The sequence below is a fragment of the Leptonotus elevatus genome, chromosome 4, assembly GCF_054856555.1.
Source record: "Leptonotus elevatus isolate MCC_2025b chromosome 4, RoL_Lele_1.0, whole genome shotgun sequence".
In the NCBI taxonomy this organism is placed as follows: Eukaryota; Metazoa; Chordata; class Actinopteri; order Syngnathiformes; family Syngnathidae; genus Leptonotus; species Leptonotus elevatus.
In genome coordinates this window covers 13,000,982-13,012,876 of record NC_141242.1, presented here as the reverse complement: position 1 = coordinate 13,012,876, position 11,895 = coordinate 13,000,982, and the positions used below count along the sequence as shown (strand labels likewise).

Genomic DNA, 11,895 nt, shown 5'->3' with positions numbered 1-11,895 from the left:
ATTTGAACGAATAAGAAACATGTTTAGTTCCTTGTTAGTGTTGTAAAGTTGTCAATTCCACATCTTCAAGAACCTTGTTCGTCAGTGCAGCGTCTCTCGACATCCTTTGATGTGCTACAAAATAAGAGCATCGAAAAGGAATACGTTCGAATGGACATACATACTTAAAAAAATATTGAGGGGTTTACCAAAAATAGAAAGTTATTTCAGTATCAATGGATGACATAGTTAAAAAAAACTATTTATAGAGTGAGTCATACCAAATGTAACCAGATTCAACGATTGATATTTTGTGAATTTACGTCTACTCTCACCAATGATGTGTGATGGTGACGACACTGAAGGTGAACACTCCAAAGCAATGGAATTCTTATATTTTCTTTTTTGTCTAGATTTTATCCAACATGTCAAGTGTACCACTCATTCTTATGCCAAAACATTGGACCTTGTTTTTACAAAAGATGTCAATGCTGGCCTTTAATCCATCCTGCAAATCTTTGTGTCTTTATTATTTATTATGATCCCCATTAGCTTCCACAAAGTGGTCGCTAGTCTTCCTGGTTCCTCAAATAATTCAACAAAAACATACAAAGTTTAAAATTAATCCATGTAGTAAAAATGAAAACACTAAACAAAGACAGTATTTAACAGATGAAATAAGTAGAAACAAACAAAAACGACCATACACAATTTGAAAGGTCCCAAAAAATAAAATAAAAAAATTAATAGAAATTGCAGGTGCATACATTATTAAATGCAATTACATAAATTCCCCAATTATAAGGAATAACCTAGTTCATAGTTTTTTTTCAAGTATGTCATCCATTAATTTAATACTGAAATAACTTTCTATTTTTTGTAAACCCCTCAATAATTTTTAAGTATGTTTTTCAATTCAAACGTATTTATTTTCTACACTTTTTTATTGTAGTACATCACCTGATGTAGGGAGATGAACGTAACACGATGCACTTATAAACAATGTTGTCAGGAAATGTTGAGATTACAATTACACTGTACAAGTGTACAGGAACTAACCATGGTTTTTATTCGTCCAAATGCAGGTTGAAGGTTTCGAGATTTGTCCAACTGGTGTTGCCGTAGATTTTACGTGACGAAGATACTCCATTCCAGGCTGCTTTTACGTAGCCACATTTCATCCTGAATTCGTATTGAACAAACTTAAACATCGACACTGTGCGTCCGCCACTACTTTATTGAAGTCAAAAGTAATTGCTACATTTCGCGTCTGGTGAAATTTGTATCAGACAGTGCTCGTCGAAATCTCCAGGCCCTGGTTAGCTTAGTTTGCTAGCCGCAAAAAAAGGATACAGCAGACGCCAAGTGTGAGCGTCAAGTGTCGTGGATATCGTGTGAAAATGTTCGCAAGAACGAAAGTCAAGTACAAAGAGGAGTTTTGTGGAGTACAAGAGGAGAACGAGCGACAACGTCAAATGCTGGACGCTGTTTGCAAGCAGCCTCGAGATGTGTTGAACAGAGCAGGTTTGTCACTTGTTTAATCAATACTTTTCAACAATATGATTATGTCTGTATTTATTTTGAAAGGACTGGATGTGCTTTTCGTTTCCAACTGTCCCCTCAGTTAGAAACAAAAAGCACACCCAGCGCACATACAGATGTGCTTTTCGCTTCCAACTGGGGTGACACGACCACAGGCAGTTCTGATCAGGTTTGTTGACAGGAAAAAAAAGATTGCTCTTTTGAGAGTTAGCTACAAGCTTAAAGATAAACATGTCTACGTCAATGAAAATCTCACAAAACGAAATGCTGACGTTGCCAGAAGGGCGCGACAATTGAGAAATAATGGATTTATCGAAAACACATGGACAAAAGACTGTCGGATCTTCATCCAAACAAAAGAACACTCTTCATCTCAGAAGAAAATACGGATCGTGAAAAGAGTGGAAGAATTGACGGAGTTTGAGAGACAATAACTGCTATTAGTAACTCACATCATTAAATTGTGGATTATGTCTTACCCGAATTGAATTATTGTAACATATTACTAATTAACCACAAACTGGAGCTGTCATGATTTGAATAATGTAAATATAGCATATGATTACTTGCTGACACTGCCAAGGTTATCTCTTGTTTATACACCTGCATTGATAACATGTACTGCCGTTCCTGTAAGAATGTAAACATTGTCTGGCTCTATATCTGTTTGGACATTTGTTGGAACATGCAGGGCTGTTGTGATAAGGTTGTGTTGTGGCTGCAATGTATCCGCTGTAAATAGTTACTATGGGGTTGGTGAACATGGTTCCGGGATGCGGCTAGCGGGGGCTACTCCGTCGGGTGGGCTGGCCTTTGTCGAGCGCTCAGGAGTATCAAGATCTAAGCATCATCGGATGCTGGCAACAGTGCTGGCTGAACTGACCAAAATGGAGTGAACACTGCTGTGGACGCAATGGGCAGATTGCAAGCCCATCTACTCTTCTGGAAGCCACAACATGTGTGAAAGCTGACTCAAGGTCAGCGAAAACGCTACTGATGAACGAGCTTGCCTGGTTGGGTGGGCCTGTTGGTGACGGCCGGGAACCGATTTACCAATTCCAAATGATTGGTACTAGCTGCAACTTATACACGGACATTACTGAAGATGAATTGAGTGAGGAGTGTGCAGACTTAAGTCTGAGATTGATAACGATATGAATCAATGACCTTCATAATCAATGTATATGACTGATGCGTATACAGTAAGAATCGATGGGGACGGGTTAGTAATAAATCCATGGCTTCTACCCGTCAGCCCTTTTTTCGGATGTCAATGTTGCAAATGATATTATGTGATTGATGTAACCTGTAATAATGTGTCCGAAAGGAAAAAATGAATAAAACAAACAAAAACAAAACTCATCATCCGGCAACTTTGTTACGGTACGTTGACAGTTTTCCTCAGTCTCGTTCAAGTGTGTATTGCTGCAGCCTGGGGACCGCCTCGCTCATGCGACAGCAATGGCGGAAGCGCACATAAACTTCAAAATAAAAGTAGGCAGAAGTTTGAGCCATTTCAAAAATAAAATTAAGTAATACGCCCATCAACGAAAGCGCCAGCAAAATAAAGTCAAACATATATGTAAATTTATATTTAAATGTGTGTATGTTTTTAAGGTAGAATTAGGTCAGTTAACTTTTTAATCTAAGCCAATGTGAATCTGACAAAATCACTTTAAAATAACTATATATCTAAAATGAATGTTCCACAAAGGTATACGTATGAATAGGATATAATCGTGCATAAGAACATGCATGAAGATTTGATAAAATTTATTTTTTGTCTCATAAGTGAACTTCATGCATGCGCACTATTGAGGAAACCAAAAATAGCCGTTGGGCAACTCCTTCGCCGCAAAATCCTCTCTAATACTTTTAAATGACTTGACCAATAGAACAAAATACAGACGATAGGTAACAGTCAGCTTTGTTATTCTTTCACTCATGTGGCCCATGTGAGTATCTTAAATATAAAATACATAACAACACAATAAAGTGACTAAATCAAACCATGTGTATTTTGTGTCCCGCAGACGTCAGTGAAAAATATCGTTGTCCTGAGCGGCAGGAGCCAGAGTTCCCTGGCGTGAAAGAGGAGGAGGACTTGGAACCTCTTCAAGTTAAAGAAGAAGAGCAGCCACAGCCTCCCAACATCAAAAAAGAGGAGCAGCTGACCCCATGCATTAAAGAGGAGGATCATTTCACAGAGTTGCCCGTGACTGGTGTCCATTTGAAGACTGAAAATGAATGTCAATATGAAGAGAACAAAGGGGCGGAGCCTCCAAGCAGCAGCTCAACACAACAAATAACAGAAGATGATGAGGACCACCGTGGAGGATCACAAGCAGACAGCCGGTTAGCTCCAATGTCAGATGGTGAAGACACGCCGTCACACTCTCCTCACACTAAACAGTCTGACGGTGACGTGACATGTCACACTGACGGCAGACGTTGGAAATGTTCTCAGTGTGGAAAAACGTTTGGCAACAAGTACCAATTGAGAAAACATGTGATCAGCCACACTAGTGGCAAACCTTTTGCCTGCTCAGTTTGTGGTAGAAGTTTCTTTGGGAAGGGAAGCTTAAAAATACACACAAGAACCCACACCGGTGAGAAGCCTTTTTCCTGCTCAGTGTGTGGTAAAAAATTTACACAGACGGGACAATTAAAACAACACACACGGACCCACACTGGAGAGAAGCCTTTTGCTTGCTCAGTTTGTGGTCAAACATTTTCTGTGAATGAAAACTTAAAAATACACACAAGAACCCACACTGGTGAGAAACCATTTGCTTGCTCAGTTTGTGGCCTAAAATTCTCTGGGAAGCAAAACTTAACAATTCATACAAGAACCCACACTGGAGAGAAGCCTTTTACCTGTTCCGTTTGTGGTCAAAATTTTGCCCGCAAGGTAACCTTAACACAACACACAAGAACCCACACTGGAGAAAAGCCTTTTACCTGCTTAGTTTGTGGTCAAAATTTTGCTCACAAGGGATACTTAAAAATACACACAAGAACCCACACTGGAGAGAAGCCTTTTGCTTGCTCAGTTTGTGGTAAAAAATTTGCTGCCAATACAAGCTTAAAACAACACACAAGAACCCACACTGGTGAGAAACATTTTGCTTGCTCAGTTTGTGGTCAACAATTTTCTTTGAATGAAAACTTAAAAATACACACAAGAACCCACACTGGAGAAAAGCCTTTTACCTGCTGCGTTTGTGGTAAAAAATTTGCTGTGAATGAACTCTTAAAAAATCATACAAGAACCCACACTGGTGAGAAACCTTTTGCCTGCTTAGTTTGTGGCCTAAAATTCTCAAAGAAGTATAACTTAGCAGTTCACACAAGAACCCACACTGGTGAGAAGCCTTTTGATTGCTCAGTTTGTGGTCAAAAATTTTCTCAGAAGGGATCCTTAAAAATACACACAAGAACCCACACTGGAGAGAAGCCGTTTGCTTGCTCAGTTTGTAGTCAAAATTTTGCTTGCAGTCAACTCTTGAAAAGACATACAACAACCCACACTGGAGAGAAACCTTTTGCCTGCTTAATTTGTGGTCAAAATTTTACTCAGAAGGGAAACTTAGAAACACACACAAGAACCCACACTGGAGAGAAACCTTTTGCTTGCTCAGTTTGTGGTCAAAATTTTACTCATAAGGAAAGCTTAAAAATACACACAAGAACCCACACTGGTGAGAAACCTTTTTCCTGTTCAGTTTGTGGTCAAAATTTTGCTCACAAGGGATACTTAAAAATACACACAAGAACCCACACTGGTGAGAAACCTTTTACCTGCTCCGTTTGTGGTCAAAAATTTGTTTGCAGCCAACTCTTGAAAAGACATACAAGAACCCACACGGGTGAGAAACCTTTTTCCTGCTCAGTTTGTGGTCAAAGATTCCCAAGTAAGGCTAAAGCTAAGAGCCACAAGTGTGCTGGTGAGAATAGCAGTGATTAATGAAGCTTGATATGATCTCATTTATGAATTAACATTTAAAATGGTGCAAAAAATCACGCCTACCGCTGAATTAAGGAATGATCTGTGTACTTGTATGTGTCTTGATTTACTCTATTTTTAAGTTGAATTTGTATTTAAACACACAACCTAACAAAGTTCTGCAGATCAAAACTATCTGACGGCTATAATCTGTGCCTTATATATTTTTTGTATTATATTTTCCATGTTTAATATTAAAGGTAATTTAAATGACAGCGATTTTAAATCATCTACATATTTGTGATTTATTTGTATTCTTGTATTGTGTTGACAATTAGCACTTGTGCCAAAACACTCAAAGCCTTCTATATAGTTTGTCCTTTTTTTTTTTATGTGTGAAGTTCATATCCAGTAAGTGAATGAATGATTAATTTAAATTGACTTTGATTCATTGTGATAAGATGAAAAAGTGTACCCGAGTATGATCCTCAATAACTTCTCAATAATAAAGTACTGCTCTTCACATGCCTTTCTCTCCATGATGTGCACACACTCGCGACTGGGCTTACCTCAGAGGGCTCTTATGACGGTGAAACCAATTAAATGTTTCTCACCCACCAAACTGATGGATTACTAGTTTTGAAATCAGAAGTCAAGGATAACAGTTTGTTCAGTTATTCAAATTACTGTAAAAAGGGTAACAAAGGGCAAAATCTCAACATTATTTATTACACATGACATTTTGAAATGTTGGTACAGATCTCAAATCATGCAAAAATATGAAACAGCCCAAGACCTACAAAAAAGTATTTCGGAGCCATATGTAAAACCCAACAGGAAGTCCACCATTTTGGATTTACTTTCAATTTGTGTCCCATTTTAGGCCTACTATAGAGGTCACATTTTAAAGAACTCTTCCTACAGATTTCATCCGATTGATTTGAATCTGTTTCATTTAAGGATGTTGCTGATGAAAAGTAAAAGCTAAACTTTTTTTACTTGCCGAATGCTGTTGCTGTGGATACATGACGTTTGCTAAGTAAAATAATGCTGATTTGGTTGGTCTAAACTCTAATCATGCATGAAAACTCATACAATTTTGAAAGCACATCAGGCTTGGCAAAAAATAAATAAATCCATATGTAAAGGTTTATTGTACAATATTATAAATGTTCAAATTCCAAAGTACTCCAAAGTGGCCTGGGCTGCGAAAGCCCTTTGTAGCTGCTCGCAGCTTTAGTTAACATTTTAATTCAATCAAAATAAAATGCAGATTTAATGGTATCTTTTAAAGGCAACTGTACTGTAAACACAAACCAACAAGGGGCCAAGGACCGATCCCTGTGGCACACCCAAGATGACTGCAGAATATTTAGACAAACATTTAAAATCAACACGCTGGGTTCTGTTGGAACGATAAGACTGGAACCACGAGAGTGCCTGCCTGTGAACTCCAAGACAGCATTTTTCGGTCTAAAAAAATGTGTAATAGACGTTTAAATGGTACTTTGACGTCGAGGCTAAAAGCGGTTTACAACTGGTCTAAAAATGAAAGGTTTTTTTAGACATCTAAGCTTAATAAACGTTTACGTCGAGAACGTTTGTCTATTCTTAGTCGTTTATATAATACGTCTATTTATCGACGTCTAAATTGAGACGTTTTCACTTTTATAGCAGTTAACCTCCATGAGACGTCGTATATAGATGTCTGTTAAACTGTATTATTCGCAAAAAAACACTATTAAAGGAAATTAAAGTGAATGTTAAATGAGGTTGTCTAAAAAAAAAGAACCAAATTTAACCTGTGATCCATTTTTAAACATGTTGCAATGAAATAAAAAAAATACAATATTACCAATACAATATAAGCTTTTGTTTTGAAATTGGGGTGGAAAAGTGGTTCAAAATCGATTACATTTCAAAAATAGATAAAAAAAAAAAAATTCCAGACACTACCTGCTTGAAATGCATAAACCGAAACACAGAATAAGAAAATAAATAAATAAATACACCAATTTAATTTGAAAATTTAATTAAATTATGTAAAATTTTTAATTACATTATCAGATCATCGTTACAGTTTGATCTTGTTTTGTTTTCTAAAACAGCCATGGCTGTTTTTGAAAGCCGGCTGCAAAAATACTGCCATTATTTATATCACAGGTTTTGGTTTCAAATCTCCAATACACAATTGTAAAAAAAAGATTATTATCTGCAGTAGAGTGTAAATATTTGATGACAAATGACACACTTCTGAATCACTCTTGCGATCACTGCTGCACAAATATTACCTTGTGGGGTACTGGCTGCGGAGTAGAATTTTTTTTTTCTTTTTTTAAACACTCACCATTGTGATCACTACTTAGGGGTAGGCGATATTGCAAACATTTAATATCCCCATTTTTTAATGATAAAAATCCCAATTTCGATTTTATCACGTTTTTAAAAAAAAAAATTGAGTAGTATTGAATAAATACTAGGCTAGTAAGGCTACGCTTAGTTTGTGAAAATGAACACTGTAGTAATAAATACCTTTTGTAAAGAAAAATATTAATTATAAAGCAGCAAAACAATAACAGAAGTCACAGTTCTGTTTTCAAGTAGTGTATTGAAAATAGTTAATGTCTTAAAGTGCACACAACGTGGCTGGTATAAAGTCCATCCATCTATTTTCGTGACCGCTTATTATTATTATTATTATTATTATCTATCCGTTTTTTTAACCGTTTATTCCTCACAAGGGTCGCGGGGTGCTGGAGCCTATCCCAGCTCCCTTCGGGCAGTAGGCAGGGTACACCCTAAACTGGTTGTGGTGTAAAGTCATGGTTAAAAAAAAAGAGAGAGAGAGAGCGAGGAGCATGTAAACAACAACAAAGCTAACAAAGTTAAAACAAACTGCTAAGTAAAAAGCACCTTTTATAATTAAAGGTCAATATTGTAACAAGTTAACAACCCATGTGAGTGGATCGTGGGTTGTGTAGTTTCCTATGGTCTGAACGGGCCGTGAATGCAACGCTGTTTTCTTTTTTTTTGCTAATCTATGCACGTTAGTGTGTTGTTTTCTGGCAGGGATGGGTAACTTTTGCAAATTGGCATTAAGGTGCTTGTTGGAAAAATTGGATAATAAGTTATCACATGAATAAGCACTTTACGATTTTCTGCAATTGAAATGCTACACCCACACCAGAGCCATGTTTTTTTTTTTTAATCATTGTGAGTTTAGTACCGGCTTTTGTTCCGCCTTCTAAACTTGTGAATAAATGCGCATAGCAGGGCGGTGGAGGCAGGAAGTCCTTTGGTGCTGAGGGCATCCACTTCCTCCTTTCTGCAGAAAGGCACACTTGGGTGTGGTCCTTGATTCCTGTCTCACGGAGTTGCATCATTTGAGAAAGATTTAAATGTCGACCTGACAATCCACAGCAACAGTATTCGGCAAGTCAAAAATGTCGCTTTGACTTTTCATCGGGAAAATCTTTAGATGAAACACCCACAGATTCAAATCAATCGGATAAAATCTGTAGGAAGAGTTCTTAAAAAAGGGGCCTCTATAGTAGGCCTAAAATGGGGAAAGAAATTTGGAAATAAATTCAAAATGGTGGAATTCCTGTTGGGTTTTACATAAGGCTCCAAGAGACCTTTTTGTAGGTCTTGGGCTGTTTCATATTTTTGCATGATCTCTGCTAAAAATCTGTACCAAAATGTCATGTGTAATAAATAATGTTGAGATTTTGCCCTTGCCATTACAGTGACTTGAGTAACCGAACAAACTGTTATCTTTGACTTCTGATTTCAAAACTAGTCGAATAAACATTTATTTGGGTTCACCGTTATGGCAGCCCTCTGAGGTCAGCTGTAACTCTAAAGGGAACTGCAAAAAAAGGGAATTTGACAGCCCTGAGCTGGCGTATAAGGACAGCTAGTAGTAACACCTTGTAGTAAAATCCCAACTCACTTGAGAGCGCCACCTTTTCAGTCGCGAGTGTGTGTGAAGAGTCGTACTTCATTCAGGATCATAATCAGGTACACATTTTCATCTCACCACAATGAATCAAAGTTTTTCCTAAGTCAACTTCAATTATTCATTTATTCACTTACTGGATATGAACTTCACACATAAAAAAAGGACAAACTATACACAACGCTTTGAGTGTTTTGGCACAACTGCTATTTGAAAACAATTGTACACACACAATACAAGAATACATAATAGATCACAAAATTGTACATTATTTTAAATCACTGTCATTGTGATTACCTTTAATATTAATCATGGAAAATTTAATAAATTGAATAAAATACTAGATTATAGCCATCAGAGAGTTGTTTTTTTATCTGCAGCCCCTTGTCAGGTTGATGTTAAATTTAAATACAATTTTAATTCAAAATAGGGAAAGTCCAGAGTAAGACACATAATACACAATACAAGTATACAGATCATTCGTTCATTCTGATGTAGACATGAATTCTGCACCATTTTAAATGTAAATTAATAAGAAAATATATATCAAACTTCATTCATCGCTGCTATTCTCACCAGCTCACGTGTGCCTCTCGGCTTTAGCCCTACTCGGGAATCTTTGACCGCAAACTGAGCCGGCAAAAGGTTTCTCGCGAGTGTGGGTTTGTGTGTGTTTGGTCAAGCTTCCCCTGAGAGCAAAATGTTGACCACAAATTGAGCAAGCGAAAGGCTTCTCTCCAGTGTGGGTTTTTGTGTGGTCTTTTAAGCTTCCATTCTGAGAAAAACTTTTACCACAAACAGAGCAGGTAAAAGGCTTCTCTCCGGTGTGGGTTCGCGTGTGTCTCTTTAAGTCTCCCTTGCAAGCAAAATTCTGACCACAAGCTGAACAAGCAAAAGGCTTCTCTCCGGTGTGGGTTCTTTTGTGCAGTTTCAAGTTTCCCTTGTGAGTAAAATTTTGACCACAAACTGAGCAGGAAAAAGGCTTCTCTCCAGTGTGGGTTCTTGTGTGTATTTTTAAGTTTCCCTTCTGAGTAAAATGTTGACCACAAACTGAGCAAGCAAAAGGTTTCTCACCAGTGTGAGTTCTTGTGTGTTCTTTTAAGGTTCCCTTGTGAGCAAAATGTTTACCGCAAACTGAGCAGGAAAAAGGTTTGTCACCAGTGTGGCCAATCACATGTTTTCTCAATTGAGACATGTAGACAAACGTTTTTCCACACTGAGAACATTTCCAACGTCTGCCGTCAGTGTGACATGTCACGTCACCGTCAGACTGTTTAGTGTGAGGAGAGTGTGACGGCGTGTCTTCACCATCTGACATTGGAGCTAACCGGCTGTCTGCTTGTGATCCTCCACGGTGGTCCTCATCATCTTCTGTTATTTGTTGTTTTGAGCTGCTGCTTGGAGGCTCCACCCCTTTGTTCTCTTCATATTGACATTCATCTTCAGTCTTCAAATGGACACCAGTCACGGGCAACTCTGTGAAATCCTCCTCTTTAATGTGTAGTAGCAGCTGCTCCTCTTTTTTGATGTTGGGAGGCTGTGGCTGCTCTTCTTCTTTAACTTGAAGAAGTTCCAAGTCCTCCTCCTCTTTCACGCCAGGGAACTCTGGCTTCTGCCGCTCAGGACAACGATATTTTTCACTGACGTCTGCGGGACACAAAATACACATGGTTTAATTTAGTCACTTTATTGTGTTGTTATGTATCGTAGCCACGGGCTTTTAAGTGCAGTCCGTTTGAGTCGCTCACAAAAAGTACCCCGTTGCCTTCGTAGCTGGCAGAACCGCTGAACCCCCATAGTTGTTTTTTTATTGTAGACCCACTTCTGCTCAACACTTACAATCAAAATACTTTTCTCATTGAAGCTACGCCGGCATAACTACAATAAAATTAACAAGTAGTTCTGAGAAATTCAATTCCAATCTGAGAAATGTACCAAAGCGACTGAAAAACGATTAACCTAACGTAACAAAGGATGAAAATTTATTTTAAAAATAAATAGACGTATTGTTGAAAAGTGTTGATTAAACAAGTGACAAACCTGCTCTGTTCAACTCACCTCGAGGCTGCTTGCAAACAGCGTCCAGCGGTTGACGTTGTCGCTCGTTCTCCTCTTGTGCTCCACAAAGCTCCTCCTCTTCGTACTCGACTTTCGTTATTGCGAACATTTTCACATGATATTCACGATACTTTACGCTCACACTTGGCGTCTGCTGTATCCTTTTTGGCCAAGTTGGCGGCTAGCAAGCTAAGCTAAGCTAGGCTAAAAATAAACAGGACCGAGAGATTTCGACGAACGCTAAATGTGGCAATTATGTTTGACTTCAATAAAGTAGTGACGGACGCACAGTGTCGATGTTTAAGTTCGTCCAATATGAATTCAGGATGAAATATATAATAAGGCGAGTGTGGCTACGTAAAAGCAGCCTGGAAAGCAATATCAATCTTGTGTCAGTGAAATCTACGGCAAC

The 11,895-nt window shown here is 38.1% G+C and overlaps 2 protein-coding genes across 2 annotated transcripts in view; one reads left to right on the top strand and one right to left on the bottom strand.

The window, feature by feature from the left end:
* Positions 1-11,874, bottom strand: part of LOC147175599 (uncharacterized) — a 17,012-nt gene extending 5,138 nt beyond the window's left edge. Inside the window, 2 exon segments of the mRNA XM_086072735.1 lie at positions 10,010-11,072; positions 11,484-11,874. Coding sequence (XP_085928861.1) covers positions 10,010-11,072; positions 11,484-11,592 — 1,172 coding nt within the window. The 5' untranslated portion in view covers positions 11,593-11,874.
* LOC147175600 (uncharacterized) lies at positions 1,113-5,992 on the top strand. Its single transcript, XM_086072634.1, is given in 3 exon segments — positions 1,113-1,503; positions 3,555-5,396; positions 5,399-5,992. Coding segments are annotated over 3 exon segments (2,007 nt in total). The 5' UTR covers positions 1,113-1,379; the 3' UTR covers positions 5,440-5,992.
* Positions 11,875-11,895: the final 21 nt, after the last annotated feature.